The 17,221-nt window shown below is 39.3% G+C and overlaps 1 protein-coding gene across 1 annotated transcript; it reads right to left on the bottom strand.

Annotated features, from left to right (window-relative positions):
• Positions 1–2,234: 2,234 nt before the first annotated feature.
• LOC5575611 (protein hairy) lies at positions 2,235–6,497 on the bottom strand. Its single transcript, XM_001662050.2, has 3 exons — positions 5,863–6,497; positions 4,995–5,090; positions 2,235–4,896 (listed from the first exon to the last, which is right to left on the bottom strand). Exons 1-3 carry the CDS (start codon positions 5,971–5,973, stop codon positions 4,072–4,074), a joined length of 1,032 nt encoding a protein of 343 aa, XP_001662100.1. The 5' UTR covers positions 5,974–6,497; the 3' UTR covers positions 2,235–4,071.
• Between the last annotated feature and the right edge of the window lie 10,724 nt (positions 6,498–17,221).

Here is a 17,221-nt window from a genome sequence, read left to right as displayed (position 1 = left end):
CGACATAGATTCTTGAACTAGAAGAGTTTTTTGAAAACTTGTGGAACAACAGTGCAAAAATGTCCAGAAACAAAAAAAAAGTTATCAAGTTTTGAATATATTTGTTGCGGTAAAATTGAAGCTGCCAGTCTGCCAGGTTAAGATGATCGATTTCCCGAAATAAATCTAGATATTTTTTGATCAAATTTGTTTAATGAGAATTACAATTGTTTACTTTCTCAAGCTTTCTTGACTGACTGACAGGCAAAACTTTATTAGTATTATTATTAACTTTATTTGGGAGACTTTCAGCCCGTGGCTGGTTCGTCTCCGACAACAGGCAAAACTGTTATTCTGTTATTCGAATTAACTCGATGAAAAGTTGCTGCATAACAGCATAATTCATTTGACACAACTTAATTTAATACCAGGATACATTGTAAAAAAATCTCAATATTTTCATAGAATCTATTTCGAAGACGATGCAAACAGAATTCTGGACAGGTCTAGCAGCATTTCTGGTTGGCGTACTCATACAGTTCTACACAGAATTTTCAAAATTATTAACAAATATTTCTTATGAATTGGAGTTTTTAAAAGAAATCTCATAGAAGATTCTCGATCAAGGTTCAAAGAATTTTTCTTCTTCTTTCCAACAGTCATTTGAGCATACCGTAATTTAAGAATGAGAATAATTGATTGTGAGCTAACAAATTCCATTTTCGTTGTTTTATAAAATACTTGCTGCTCCTCCGCAAAAAGGGTCTTGTCTCTAGCCATATTACCAGTTTATAATAAGCTTTGACTTAGTCTAAAATAAGTTTTGACCTTGTCTAGGGGCGCACAAAAGTGTCATGAGGCAACGCTACGGCTCTGGTTCTGAGTCATCCAAATGTGATATTGGGCTTATTACAAGGTTTAAAAAGTCATAACTCAAAAGTCATGAATCAAAATCACTTTATTTTACCATCAATTGAAAGCTAATTCTGTCTTGATAAAGTTTGCAAACACGCTTAAAAGATTGAATTGAGTTTAAACATTGTTTGATCAAGGTTTGTTCTTCACACTATCCACAAATCAGTGTTTTCTGAATATATATGATATGAAAAATACATATTGAAATTACCATTAACAGCTTACATGTTGTTTTAGGCAATAAATTACAATAAATGCCCAACAATCGAACAATCCATCCCAACCTGATGAAAGTTAATTCGTACATGACACTTTTACCGACGAATCAATAAATTGAACACGTTATCATTGCTTTTTCTTTCCGAGTAATGAATGTTGATCGCATTTCACTGACTATTCAGAACGATTTGAAAACAATCATCATCATCGACTAAGAAAAAACGGTGCTAATGTGTTCATTTTTAACACTCTTTAAAGTTCATGGTGGTGTTCTTGGCTCACTCACAGTGGATTTACAAATGCGTTTCCTTATTACCTATTCATTACATTTTATTTTCGTTAGCTAAAAGGTAACATTAAACGGGATTGAGTTTAAGATATGCATAGTCATCATGTCATGGAAATTTAAAATCCGAAATTATCATATGCTTTTTAGGGAGAACAATCCCCAAAAATTGTGATCTTGAAGAACCTCGAAGCGCAAACCTCAACCAAACTTTGTTGAAACGTGTTCCAATCATAAAATCGTGTTAGACATAAGTTCGTAGAATTGATAAAAAATAGAATTCTACTATGTAGAAGTATTTCCGATAAGTTTTGGTGCTCCGTTCAGTAGTTATGAATTTTCAAAGCTTGAATATAGTCCAAAAACACATAATTGATTTGAAGCACACCTACATTTTCTCCAAATTGACTGAAATTTTAACCAGAAGCTCATTTCGACATGAATAAGAAATAATTGGTTGACTGAGAAATTTCCAACATTTTTTAAACTACTGAGATTTGGCCGTCAAATTGAAGTGTTTTTTATCGCAAAATTATTATAAAATCCGTCACACCCAAAAAACATGCTCCAGTAGTTCTTTGCCCTATGACGGATGAGTGCACGTATAGTGATTGAAGTAACATATCTTTATCCTGTTGAAAGCTGAAAGTAACAAGCGGAAACATTCATGAACGAAGGAACAAAATATCGAAGACATTTAAAGACTTGACTGATTTTTCGGATATTCAAACAGCATTGAACACAAAATTGTTTAATTTTATAAAAATATTTTATATTTCCATATTTTTCGCTCTCATCTTTTCTCTATCATATAAAATAGATTATTTTTGTTGCTCTTTTACAACGCTCTCTCTTTGTATCATACATCTATTAGATTAGGATTGCTTATGCCTTATTATCAAATTTGTAGTGGTGTTACCCTCGTATAAATAATAATGCCTATCGCTTTGCTTGTCACTATTTCAGTTTGAAACGTGGGTTCTAATCGAAACGGAAAAGGTTTGACATACAATATCGTTTCTAAAAAAAACTATGTACACGATCTGATGAATAATTTATTCGCTTTTCTCACTCTTGGCTACTTGTGTATGACTACCGCGAACGAATCCGGTGGAAATAAAAGTGGGAATATAAAACTCACTTGACTGGCGACCCTATCGTTACTTCGCTCAAATTGATTGTGGGATTCCTTAATTGGTTTTGTACCACACATCGCAAGCGTAGCTATCTAATGGAAGACGTTTGTGATTTTTGTCGCACTCGCTTGTTCTGGGTGTCGAACTTAAACGAAAATTATAATATTTACAGGATTTTTGCATGAGATGAACTGAATGAAAGACAAAAATAGCAAGAAGAGGATGAAAAAAGATGGATGAACGAAAGATGGATTGGGACGATCTTAAAATAAAACTTCAAGAAGCTAATCACATGATTGTTCGCGGTCCTCGACTTTGACTAATGCAATACACGCACTTCCACATATTTACTACAGGCGCAGTGGGATGGTTTCCTCGCGATTGCATTCTAAAGGGATTCACTGCTCTTTTTGTCTTCTAGTTTAGCAAAGTTTTGAACTCGTCGATTATTGTTTTGTAACTTTTCAAATTGCTTATCACACTAAGGCCTTACACATTATTCACAGCAACAGGATTCCACCAAATTCTCCAACTTTTCAGCTGAGTTTGTGCGGGTTTCGTTTATACTTTCTTTTTGTTTATGCATTCATGCTTTGTGAGATGCCACCACCACCAGGTGTGAACGATCTCATAAGAAAACCGTAGATGACTAGTGACCCGAACGCGTCATTCGTCCAGGGTGGAGATCGATGAGCACAGTAGGCCACACGTTTTGCGAGCGAATAATAGGGTATTGCATTCTTGGAGCAAACACGCGCGCACAATTACCGCACCGCCACTAGCGACCACCGCGCCGAAAGCCGAGAGTGATAAAAATTTATTCTCCCGAAAGTAAAAATAAATTTTGCCTCGTGCCGCGATCTTCTTCTTTTTACTTTCGGTGGTTGTGCGCTTCCTCGCAGTTTCAGTCTCTTTGCGCGGTTTCAATCTCACACTTTGTAGCGAGCTCACAATTTTGTAGTGCTGCTACTCGTTGCTTGTCGTTTCCCGCCTCCACGATCACTCACTAGATTCTATTGGCACGATCTTCACCGAACAGTCATTCACACACATTCTAACGTAGACACACTTTGGTCGGGCCTTTGCGCTAGAGCCAGGGCCGTATAATGAGTGTGGGAAAGCGGCAAGCAAGTGCGACACTCGTGACCCTTTGGCGCGTTTCGTCTTCACCACGTTCTCTCGCACTGCTGTCCTGCTCACCCTCTCTTCCCACAGATCTACATTGTAGTCATTTAGTCGGTGTGGTGCAGAGTTGAGAGAGCGGTGCTATTTCAACTATTTCAGCGCACTCGATGATTTACGTGAACAGCGGCGGTAGCTATGGCTGAACGTGAATCGGAAGGGCGGGCACTACTTTGTATGAGCTTGACGACTGCGATGACGAAGTCTACGGCTTTCAGTCGGTTCACTGCGGCTCGTGTACACGAGCCGTTGCTATTTGTGTACACTTCCGGATGCTGCCACACAGCTCTGGTGGGGTGTTAAGGTACTAATTGTTTAATGACTCGATGTGCGGATAATACGCGAACGATGAGATTACCACGGTCTCCAAGGTTTGTCATCGTCTTGGTTCTGATCATGGTAGGGTTTTTTCATGACCAAGGATAACGGACTGTCGGGACTGTAGGCTCTCGATTGGGACTGAGGTTGCTGTTGCTGGTACCGCATCTGTTGCGAGTGGAGGTATTGCTGTTGCTCTTGGAAAACTGAGGGTTTGCAGTCCATGGGTTCATAGTTAGAGTTGGCTGGACTTGGTGGTGCGTGATATGGCGAGGTAGAGTGTTCTTGGGGAACTCGATCGTACGCGGACGAAGACGAATGGCTGGATGCTGCTGAGCCGGTAGATGCAGTACGACTGGGAATCGGAACTAGCATTGGAACAGGAGCTGTCGCTGCAGAAATGGCTTGCGGCAGAACAAAAGCCATGCTTCCGTTCGGAAGTTTAGTAGGGATCAACTGAACGCTGGATCCGATACTATTAGTGAAGTACACTCCGTTACCGGTCTGCACTGCGTTGATCTGAGCTGGATGAGGTTGAGGATGATGATCTTGCTCTGGTGAACTGGGAGGCGATGGCAAAATGTGCACTTGGACTGCCGATTGACGTGATTTTGGAAGATCAGATTTGACTCCATTGATACAGTTGCTCAAATGAGCTAACAAACGCCGGCGGGTCATTGGATCAATATCCGGAAACCTGCTAACTTCCTGGGCGCACTCGTTGAATCCAGCTTTGAACTTGTTCATAACATTTGGATCTGTCGCCTGTGACATAGCATTTTGCTGTCGCTGCAGATTTTCCAAATGTTTCACGGTCATTTCTAGGATGTCAGCCTTTTCCAATTTGGAATGGCGAGCTGGCTGTAAGTTAAATGAAGAGAAAGAAAACACTACAGTTAGTCATCAATGTTAACAAAACGACTGGAATTCCCCACCAGTGAGAAGACAATGACACTTACGTCTTTTTTCATGGCATCCAGGATGAGAGTCTTCAGCTCGTTCAAACAGTTATTGATCCGAGCTCGGCGACGTTTTTCCATAATCGGTTTATTACTCTGTAACAAAAAAGAAAGAAAAATTCACTTTAGTCCCACTTAAAAATCAACAGCTTCCAAACTTAACGCTAGTGAGAATTTACAACGTAGGAGCGCCAATGCCAGCCAAAAACCGATAAATCTAAAAATATGATCCACTTGGCTCAGCGGGGACACTGAGTCGAGCGATCTGTTAACGTTTTCTTAAAAAGTGCTAATTTATGAACATCAACTCCCTGATTCTCGGTGGTGAAGTCGGTGGAGGCATAGAGGCATAGGGGAGTTAGCGAGCGCGCGTGTAGCTCTTATTTGTCATACTTAATTCCTATCGTGTGGAAGACCCACACGCGCCATGCGTTCCATATCTGGAACGTTGCCGCCACCGTAGACGATGACGCTGACAAAGACGCAAACTCATCAGCCGCGGAACGTGCTTTCGGTGTTTGCAAATTCTGTCTCAGCACGAAATTCCCACGTACGCGCCCGACTGTCAGCCGATTAGCCGAAAAGATATTGCAGACGTGTGGGATTGACTGAGATATGGTAAACCCGTTGTGACTTTTGTAATTTTTATTTGCAAACGAATATTGATACTTTTGGAGCTTAGGAGATTGTCTGGCCCATTACGTAATTTATGAAATTTAATTAAATTACGAAAAGGTTGAGAGATAATCGAATGATAAAATTATTTTTAATTCATATCAAAGACAAATTAAGTTGTAAATCGAATTATGGTAGATTCTGTGCTGCAAGTTTTTTTTACCGAAATGCTTGAGATTATTTTGATACTTACTCTTCGATTATCGCTGGGCCGTTTGACCACCGGCTGCTCAGCCGATGAAATCTGCGAGGTGGTCGGCATACCGCCAACCTGTTGGGCTGCCGTTCCAAGTCCGGTAACCATTGTTTTGAATTTGTACTTAAGTAGAGTATCCACAGTGGGAATTATATGCACACTGTCTTTTGTTTATTGTTTTCTCCGATGAGTTTTTTTTTTCAGCGATTCTCTGCTTTCACTTGAAATCACTTGAATCCGTGCGTTCTTAAAATCACAACCTTCTTGTATGTTTTTCAAAGGCACAAAATATTTCTTCTGATGAGCACTTAATCCCCTTTCTAAATCATTTTTCCAGTTTTTTTCACGTTTTGAATCAGCGATGCACTTTCACTTTCCTGTACCGAGCTCGATACCAATCAATCACGACACCTCGGAAGTTGAACCGGATACCGATATGCCGGTGACAGTAAGCCGATGCAAATCAAAGTCTCGTACCGAATCTTGAAACTCTTTTCAAAAGAACCAAAACCGGTGGCGCACAGGAAGAGAGCGTACCGGATTGTTGCTGTTACTCCGACGAAGGTTGAAACGATTCTGACCGGAGCTGTGAGCTGCTGCGACAAACCGACTCTTCTGCCAGACGATCGTGTTGCCTGGTCTGCTTTGCACTTGTTTCGCACTCCGACCACGTTCGTGTCCGAACCGAAGCCGAATGATAACCGAGTGCTGCTGCGAATGAGGCATAGCAGACACGAACTTCAATCTGTTGCCTTGCGGGAGAGCGAGAGATAAGGTGTGAAGGAATGCAAGAGAGAGAGAAGGTGTGCAAGCAACAGGCTGCCACTGCCCTGGCTGGCTTGAAGGATAGGATTTTGATGTCTGTTAAAAAAAAAGGTTGGAGAGGGTGGTAAGAAGAAATCCTGTGATTGAATCAGTGTCCTGCGACTGGTTCGAGGGTGGGGATAGATGAGTATTCTATGCTGGTACAAGAAACTAGCCTCGATAACTAGTTTGGGTGTTGTGATTTTCAGTTTCTGACACTCGTAATTAGTAAATTAGTATGTATTATTAACATAAAAAAGTTATGATTATTGGTGAATTCAATAAAAACTTGATTATTTGAATTCACGATTATAAGAAACACGATGCGCTAATCTCAACATTCACGACCAAAGCAGGATCTAACAGGTAGTAGCGGTCGGATAGCAGGTACGTACGTGCAGAACACTCATCTCCGTGGGCCTTTTCCCATCTCAAGCCTCTCTTCTTCTTATGTGTTTCTCTGGGGTTGTTGGTATGTTTCTGGTTTCTTTTCTGGGGTTCTGGCAATCGTCGTGTCGTCGTCTTTTTGGTGTCGGTCCGTTCGTTCTACTCTGAGGCCTGGCGGTGATGGTTGTTCTGAATGAGCGTATTAATGACTTTTGAGGAAGGGAAGAAACGGATCGCTTATGTTTTTATTGGCTGGTATTTTACGTACACTTTTCGTCAGAATGGTTGGGATGAGTGTAAGGATGCAATGGTTCTGGGTTTTGCCTTAGCTGGTTCATCGTTCTGCCAAAAGATGGATCCACCAGTATCGAATATTAATTCAGATTTTGGGATGGAAATTTATTTGCCGGTATCTGAAATGTTTGGTGGAACTTTAATAATTTACTCAGAATTCATACAACAAATAGATCCGTTGTACATATATTTATGATTTGATTTTGACTCGCGGAAGCAATAAAGAAACCTTATCTCTATAGTTTCACAGAACTGAGGTTTTGATTTTTTTTTTCGTTAGCTACGCTGCCGTGTCGATAGTGTCGTAGGGAAGTTATGCGCATCGTATGATGGAATGATTCGCTATCCACATTAGCCTCGGTGCCCGAGTAGTTTTTTTAATCCATGAATTGCTGCCGATCAATGCAACTATTTTCCAAAAGTGTCAATGATATTCCTTTAATGCAAGTGATTCCATTCTTCACTAGCAGTGCATGGATAAAAGCTTCCCAACGTACGGTTTGCAAACCTAAACCTAAACACATAAGGCATTAATCGTGGTAATTTTTGTACGTTTTGCAAAGATATTGAGGACTCTTCGCATATCTGACTGATAGTCTTCCTTGAAATAAAACATGTGAATTTGCGTTCTTTGGATGCATGTAAATGAAGTATACTTGTTCCAGATATTGAATACGATTGCAGTGGTATCGTTTTCGTGTCCTTTTGCAGGTTAAATCACATTTCATGTTCAATGCATCTTTCAGGGAACATTTTGTGTACTGTTATCACTTACATGCATCTGTCCCATTATCATAATGACAATCACGTCGACAGTAATTTCCATTTCTCTTCATATCAAAGCTGATTATGTACTTCGACCAGGGATTAGAAAATTCGTTATGATGAAACAACACGGTGAAAGCAAGCGAATATAAAATCTTTTATAGATATTCCGTTGGATGTTATAGTTTTATTTCACTTACTTGACAATTATTCACAAACAAATATTGAGACAATATGAAGGCAGTCAGGATTGTGTGGGGGCGATCAGGATCAATAGTGTCCGGTATAATGTAGGCGTAGTGAGATAAAGGTAAAGTGCTGCAGATTGTGACCGTTTTTGTTTGATCCTTTGATTGTGCTGCAAGTTTTTGCGGGGGGTATGCTTTAGAATCGGGATCACGCATCCCTAGTAGCAATAGTAATTGAAAATTGTTTATCCAGCTGAATTGGGCTTGAAAGTGGTTTGTATTATTCAACAAAAATGTTTGTTCGGTTGTTTGTTGAGCAATACGGTGATCGAGTAACATTTGAAATTTCGTCAGGTGAGAGGCACATGCCCCGATAAACCAATCAATGAACGAACCAAATCCAGTCAGCCGTGAATATAGCATGGATCCAACCCATCATCCTTTCCATGATACTATGGAGGTACAAGTATGCCTGCCTAGACTTAAGATCCTACTCGCTGCCAGTGCGGGCTAACTGTAATCCAACCACAATACATCAGAAGGGCGTAACTACTTTAAGCCTACCCATGCACTACACCGGTACTATTAGAAGGATAAAATCATCCTCTTTCCAATAATTGGTTTGAACTACGGTGGAAAATCAAATGTGGTCTTCAGAAAGGTGTTGTATACAAAAGCAGTTACGCTCTTTTAAAATGTTGTTGCCGACTGTAGGTGTCCCCTAAAACGAGGTAGTGTAAGATGGGACTAATACTTTACTTAAAAGGAATAATCAACAATTCCAGAAATTCTCAGTCTGATCAGTTATAGAGTATCAATTACAAATTAGTTATCAATGCTTATGCTCAAACCGATTGTAGTTAATTTCCCTGGTGTCTCCAGATTTGAACATTTGTATTACTTGGGTAGTTTTGAAACACAGTGGGATTCCGTTTTTGGCAACAAATCCAAAACTTTTAGTTGCCTAAAACGAAACCGTGCCAAAATCGGAACTTATTTTTTAAATTTAGTTTTTATTTATTGGTTTACAACATCAATAGGATGCTGTTCCATCATCCTTATGAAATCATATGATGTCGAGACTACAGAAGGGTGCAGTTCGAAACCGATCTCTGTAGGGTTGGGCTATGCTATGAAACTAAAGCGTCGTAATGTTAATTGTTTGTTTGTTTGTTTGTTTTTATTGTCCAGCAGCGTAAGATATAAATCTTTTAAAATTGCTACCTCCGGTTTAGATAAGAAATAACTATTATACTATTGCAGTTCTTATTTAAATAAACTATTTTTTAACTCTAACTATTGCGGTTCCAAAAGTTGATGCAGCCTCTTTTGAAAATTGCCCCCGACGATGAACGCTTTATTTCGGGTGGTAATTTGTTCCAGTTTACCACACCTCGAACGAAAAATGATCTAGCATAACATGTGGTGTTGTTTGCTGCTGTTTGAAACACGTTCTACATTTTTTTAACGCTTAAATATCTTCAATGATTTTATAAGCTTTATACACACTATGTGTATGTGTGGGCTTTTTAAAATCAATAATCACATTAGTGACCAGTGATTCTAAAACTACACATTTCTTTAAAACTGTTTAAGAATATGAAAAGCATTGAAATTTATTTTAATCTTAAGATTTATTTTAATCTATTTTACAAAGACGTATTTAAAAAAAGAAATACTCTGGGTTTTACAAAACTGCATGAGTTTTATTTTCATTTATTCAACATTACAAATCAGCTAAACTCAGTCAAATCAACATCTCATAACGAATTGAATGCAGTCGAAAGGGCAAACATAAACAACTATATCTCATGATTCATAAATGCGGCCCTTATTCTCACAGAATACACAAATATGCTTCTTATATATATATATATATATATATATATATATATATATATATATATATATATATATATATATATATATATATTTATTTTTTAATTGAGTTTTTATTGGTTTTTGGAAGTTGAGCTTGATACAGAATCCTGCTATGAAACCTAAAGAATCCGATAGGAATCTTCAGGTGTACGTAAGAAAGCATCTTGCTATCTTGCTACATTAATCCACCATCTCGAAAGGGTAGCTAGAAAATTTGAGATTATAATTTAAAATTTTAAAACTCCGCAGCGATCTTGGTGCAAATTCTCAAGTCTCTGAAGAAAGTTTTAAAGTTCCGTCGAAAACCTTTTCAAAACCCTAAGATTTTGCTAGAAATATCACTAAAAATCTACAGTATCTTGCTAGGAATTCACAGGACGTCCTAGAAATCTTAAGAGTTAATTGTGAATTGTGAGCGATCGCTCAGTATCTCCAATAACCATTTATATACAGTCGACTCTCCACATCTCGATGTTCTACATCTCGATATCTCTCCCTATGTCGATGATTTTTTCGGTCCCTTCACCCTGCATACATTTTCACTCTCCATATCTCGATATCCTCCTTATCTCGATATCTCCCTATCTCGATGTGATTTTCGTTCTCAATTTTCTCTCCGTATGTCGATATGCCCATTATCAAAGGTTACTAGACTAGATTTTAGAGATTCAAAACAATTTGCGAAGACGAAATGACATCTGTTTGTTGTTGATTTTCCTGGCAACGGAGTGATTTTCAATCTAGTATTCGTTAAAAATTTGTTCTATGTCTCGATCTCTCCCTATCTCGATGGTCCCTTCGATATCGAGATGTGGAGTGGCGACTGTATTCTCAGGATCTCACAAGAACCTCCCAGTGTCCTCTGGATGTCCCCAGACACCCTTAAGAATCCTTTGAAGGTTATGGTGCCAAAAATAGAGCATGCCAAAAACGGAATCCCTCTGTATTCATGAAAATACTGGTTTGTCTTGAATTCTGAAAATGACTCATATTACGAAATGAGACAATTTTGGAGAATAAAACTAATATTTTCAACACGCTTTTAACATGGATAATTGAATTGTACAATAACTGATCATCCTGTGCAGAAATTTCTAAGATTTAAAAAGAAAATCACTGTTTAAAGTTTTGTGTTAGGAATATGAGTCATGTTCGAAAATGAAAACAAAGCTCGGCTTAAAATAGGTTCACGTTGTCTTTAATATCTTATGTGTTATTCCTTGAACTGAGGCTGCATAAATCGCATCGCTTACCTAGGTGAATCCTGATTATGTAGCTTTTAAACCCTCCCCACCAACAAATTCCTTCCTGTGACAACCATAGAGATGCAGAGGTGATCTTGGTCTCTAGTAACAATGGATGTCACACCCATCATCCTTCCTCTCTCCGATGACCGAAAGGACGTGGCCGGCGCCGTTATTGACATTACTGGAGTCGTCGAAATTGTACAATGGAGATAGTATGCTATTCCCAAGCTACTTCTGCTGGTTCCTTGTGCAATGTCGATTATTCCGGTCAATCTTGGAGTAGCAACTACGAATAGTACGGTCATCAATGCTTATGCTTATGCTTATGCTTAGTATAGTAGACGATGAGGGATCCGTTTGTATAATAAATTAACAAAATTTGACTATACACAATATATAAATTAGGATGAACGTGCAATTAACTTCAGTTCAGGCGATTTGAGATGCCTAGTGACCGTTGAGGTAGCAGCTGAATTCATTAAAGCATTCAAACCATGACTAAGGTCTTCTCTGTTTCTAACAAATACGGGCTTACTGTTGTCATCTTGCTTTGCCAAAATAACCTCACCTCTTCTAGCCTTGATGTACCGTAATCCGGGGTAACATTGATCAGTTTTTTGATTAATTCTTAAAAATTTCATTCGAAAACACAAATGTAGCTGATTTTCTATTTCTAAAACAAGTACTGGCACTCATCGCTTGCAACTGTGTACAGTATTTTGTTTTCTAAAAGTTTTAAGCATATTATAAAAAAAGTTTAAAGTGATTTTATGATTTAGCTGCTATGGGGTAACACTGATCACCCATTTAAACAATGTTCGGCAATGTCGAAAAAGTTACTTACTAAAATCATGGCCCCTGAAACTGAATATGAAGAACAAACTCTTACAAGTCATTTACTTTTTTAGATATTTTAAAACTAAAAGCAACATGAACCACGGAATACGCCTAAATGTAGGCAATTTCCTAGGGAAATTTGGGATTCATTATAAAAATTCGTCCATTTTGCTAAATTGAGTATACTTATAAAATTTTCGACAACGAAATCGTTTTCAGCAATATTAATTTTAGTAAAAACGAAAATTTTGTTGCTTATATCATTTGCAGCACTCACGTGAGGCCTGAATCTTAGGTCGTGTCATTTATAATCATGGAAATCATTGTTTCGAAAAAATCATAAATTTGCGCATAAATAAAACTCAATTTTCACAAAAACCTTGGTTCTCATAAGCACATGAATATAAGAAAGAGAACCACCATTCATGCATTGTCAATCATCAAAAAATGTTGATGTGCACTTTTTACGAGAAGGGTCATTCCGATCAATTTTACCCCGCTGATCAATGTTACCCTAGGTTACCCTGTTTTACGGTACTCAATGTCCTGAAGATTTTGAGACTTTTGAGCAATTTTATAGACAAGGGAAATAACTCATCGCGCAAGGTGACATTCATTGCTTTCCCATTAATAGCAAATTTGGGATCAATCGAGGTTGACAGCAAAATTCCCAGTTGCTTTTTCTTTGCAAAAATAGTCTCTTTAGATTCTTTACTGCAAAAGATAATTCGAACGAGGGCATTGTTAGTTTTACCGCTGGTAACAACTAGCTCAGCAGATTTCACAATTTTCGCTTTTCCTGTAAGCCAGCAGCAGGATCTTTTGATCTAAAAATACGGCAAGATGAAATTTCATTGCATTATTTCCAATAAAGGATCAAGATTTATCAAAATATTATTGTACAGTGCGAATGCCGTTTTGGGAAAGAACTGTTTAGCATCGGTTTGTATCAGCATCATTCACTGTAATACTATGAATATTGCAGTTTTTCACTGATCAATGCTTAATTCGATGGATACTAGTACATCACCCTATTATTTAGATTAATTTATTGAAATAGAGTAGGATTTTGCTTTGTCTATATAAAAATGGTGATCCATTATTTTACATGATTTACCTGCGCGCACCCTTAGGATTGATAGGCAAGCCATATTAGCAAAATCAGTAAACGTCCATTACACTCATCAATGGACCATTATACAGGTATTGCAACCCCTCCGGCGAACAGCTAGACAAAGCGAATCATCACAAAAAGAAAGAAATAAAAATCCCAATTTCACAGATCATTCGTTGATCGTCACACGCTCCAGCCCTTACCTAGTCAGCGGCCAGAACCCGAAGCCCCCGATCAAAGGGGAAGCGAAAAAAAAGGAACGAACCACAACATAAAGGAAAATAAAACAACACAACAAAGGCCCATGTCAGGCAGAGGCCAGCCACGCGATCGACGGCGAGCGATGAAGAAAAGGTTGAGCCTGTCGCCGGCCGCTTCTGAAGCAGCAGGATCAGCAGCCTCAGCACCCGGCGACCCACACGATCAACACGGACGACGCCAACGAGCAGCGCGAGCGATCGAAACCGTACGCGTGAGCACACACGCGATCGTGTCTTTCGCCGAGACTTGCGATTCGGAGCACTCGAGCGATAGCGCGCGCGCTCCTCCGGATCCGACTGAACCAATGGACGGCGGCACTGATTGGGAGCCGGAATGAAAGAGACCACTAGAGTTGCTCTCCAGCGGAACGATCCTCCAGTTTGCTGTGGTGGTGGTGAGTGACCCGAACATCAAAAAGAGGGGAAAACTGCACGCGACCCGATAACGGCCGATGGCGCTGGTTCTCGCTATTTTTGGGGGCTCGACGGGGGGCTGTTTGTCAATGAGTTCCCGACGTGGAGTTGTACGTTGAATGTAATTTGAATCTCGGATGAAAGAGATGGAACAATATGTTCGGTGGTGGTAGCGTTCTATGTTGATAAACAGTATTGGCTAAAACATTTGAAACTTTTTCGATTTTTCATACAAAATGGTCAACTCAAGAGATTCAGATTACAGATATTTATGGATTATTATTATTTGAATCAAATTTTTAAAGTTCTTTACTACTCATAAAAGCAAAACTGTTCGCGGCTACAAAGCAAAGCCACGCTGAAGGCGTCTGGTTTCGATTCCCGGTCAGTCCAGGATCTTTTCGTAAAGGAAATTTCTTTGACTTTTCTGGGCATGGAGTTTCATCACTTTGGCAAAGAAAGCTCTCAGTTAACAACTGTGGAAGTGCTCATATGAACACTAAGCTGAGAGGCAGGCTTTGTCCCAGTGGGGATGTAATGTCAAGAAGAGGAAGAAGAAGTGTTACCCCCCAAAGTAAACTATTTTGTATGGAAAAAATACAAATGTATTGTCTACTACTGTAATTGTAGATGGCTCGGATTGTAGTCGCGAGCGTGAGAAAGGAATTTTGTTGTTCCGACCGCGACGCAGACTTTTTCATGCCAAGTGTCGTGGTGCATACAAGGGATGCCTCGGCAGCACGAAGCATTAGGTACCGATGCCTAATGCTCGGTTAGACAGTCGGTGCAATAGTAATGCGATACGTGATGCTGCATCAGCTAGCGTCCGATTACACCAACGTTGGCGAGGACGATTGATGGAATGTGCAACCGCGTCGTGTTCGCGTCGGCGTGGGTGAAAAACGAGCGCTGTTTGCAAAGAAGTTTACGGTAGGAAAACAGCCGGCTAAACGATGACGTGATGATCTAGAACAGTAGCGTGGAATTTCAGTTGAAACCGGCATTAGATCGGTGATATCTAAATGGCCATAATAAACAGAACTTTGTTTTGTAACACTGAAATCGTTTGCGGAAGGTGTCGAGTCGATGTCATTCGATGTACAATTCTAAGAGTACATCTAGTCTCTCCAGAAATGTGGGCTTCGTGGCCGTACGGTTAGTGTTAGGACTAACCTTGCAATAGATTAGACTTTTAAAACCGTTTCAATCTCAACTACAATGGGTATAAATTTATCTGCACTCATCATGTTAAAACACCTTATTTGTATCTAAAACACACAAAGAATTACTAATTTTTACTCTGTCAACAATAGGTGGCATAATGGTGCTTCTGGAGCTAACAAAAAATGAGGTTTTAGCAAGAACTACGTTTTTCTCATGATTTTTTTTAAGTATCAAACTTTTCAATCTTTTTGAAAGAATGGTTCACATGGGTCCAGCAAATGATTTACCGTTCTGCCTCAAATTTAGAACAGACTCATATTCCAAACACTCGATTTTTGTATGACTGTTTGGTTGAAATGTTTCGTTGAAAAATGTCATCAATCGACCAGGCAAATAAACTCTAACCCCTCTACCGTCAGAGCTAGATTCAAAAATCAATCTAAAATGACTAGGAATCATAACTTTGCATTAGATTGTATCACTATTCAAATTGAACAGTTGTAACGCGCAGCAAAAAAGAGATAATTCAAAAAGTATCAAAAATCAAATTTCGATGTAATTTTACTCGCTGAAACGTCGATGCTGGATGAATGAACAAGTACCGTTTTGATTCATATTACGGACACTTAAGGCCTCAGTGAAGTATAACTCATCAGAAAGCATATTAAATTAATCATTCTGTATGATTCCTTCGCGTTATCGAGCTTTCGAAACAATTAACTTTCGAATGGTGGAAGAAGATTTTGATTCCGCAACATGAATAATGTTTGGTAGTTGGTCCTTTTCCTTCCGAGTATGACATACATATGACGGTCGCATCGATAGATGTTATAGTCGGACTACAGTTCAGTGTTCCTCACATCGCTGCAAAGCCACGTTTCTGTCAGCACGATAACGTCATAGTCACAAGAAGCGGTCAGTAAGTGAAAATCGTTAGTTTTCGTTCGCATTCTGCCGACGTTTTGGTAGTAAATAGTAAGTGGAACGATAGGTGCTCTCGGGAACGGCGTAACGGTGGGTGATGGCGGAACGGGGAATGATGGCGGAATGATGTGAGGTATAGCGTGATGCACGGACGTAGCAGTTGTTGTTAACTCTTCGGAAATCAACGAGGAAGGATGGACGATGCTATCGGTGTCTCGGTCTGGATGATTGGGTTGGGTATCACAGCTTCCGGCCTCCAAAAATACTGTTTCTTATTCCCAACATTTTCAAATTCTCGGAAGCGTATTCAACGTGGCCAAGTTTCCGGTGCCAGAGCGATGGTTTTGAGTTAAAGAGGTATTTTAATTTTGTACGAAACAAAAATGAGCGTTCTGGCGTCTTTCCTACGAGGAACGAGTTTAATCACCTGCAGATTCGTTGCCTTTAATCTGGACTATGCTAGCTCGACGACCTTACTCTCTGGTACCTCCGGCAATGTTCCTGACAAGTACAGCCAGAATATTGCGAGATTTTCTTCTGCGGCTTTAGAAACAACCAGATCCGCGACTGTAGCACTAGTTTCAACGCAACACATGGATTATGCCAGCCGATGGGTAGCCGCATCGTCGTCACAATCATTATCACGCAGACGCTTGGATCTAATCGAAGGTGGACGTGGTGTGCGGTAAATTGAAGCTGGGGTACGGGGTATGGAATCAGTCAAAGTTTTGAAATTTGAACTCATTAAGTCAATTGTCTTTACTTCCCGTTTCAACATTAATTTATTAATTGCACATCTTGAATTTAGACGGATAAATGAAGTTCAATCGAGCTTAGTACTTTCACTATTGGTACATCTACCTTATGTAAAAATTCGATATGTAAAACGTATACGTATTTCGACAATTTTTTGGCATCTTCATCATTTATGGAAGAAGTTTTGGTTCCAAATGTTCCTCTATGTAAATGAATGGACTTTTACAGTTCACAAGGAGTGATATGAAAGGACGTTGCCAGGTATAAATAAATTGTAGACTTTGGCGCAATCAACGATAACAGTGGTTAACACAGTAAAAT

Source organism: Aedes aegypti, chromosome 2, assembly GCF_002204515.2.
Source record: "Aedes aegypti strain LVP_AGWG chromosome 2, AaegL5.0 Primary Assembly, whole genome shotgun sequence".
Lineage (NCBI taxonomy): Eukaryota > Metazoa > Arthropoda > Insecta > Diptera > Culicidae > Aedes > Aedes aegypti.
This window is presented reverse-complemented; position numbering and strand designations above follow the sequence as displayed.

Bases quoted from the DNA above. Each gene is read 5' to 3' on its own strand.
- LOC5575611 (XM_001662050.2), bottom strand. From the start codon at position 5,973: ATGGTTACCGGACTTGGAACGGCAGCCCAACAGGTTGGCGGTATGCCG. The intron at 5,091-5,862 runs GTAAGTATCAAA...TTTTTGTTACAG, and splicing joins GGCCCAGCGATAATCGAAGA to AGTAATAAACCGATTATGGA. The intron at 4,897-4,994 runs GTAAGTGTCATT...TTTAACTTACAG, and splicing joins TGGATGCCATGAAAAAAGAC to CCAGCTCGCCATTCCAAATT.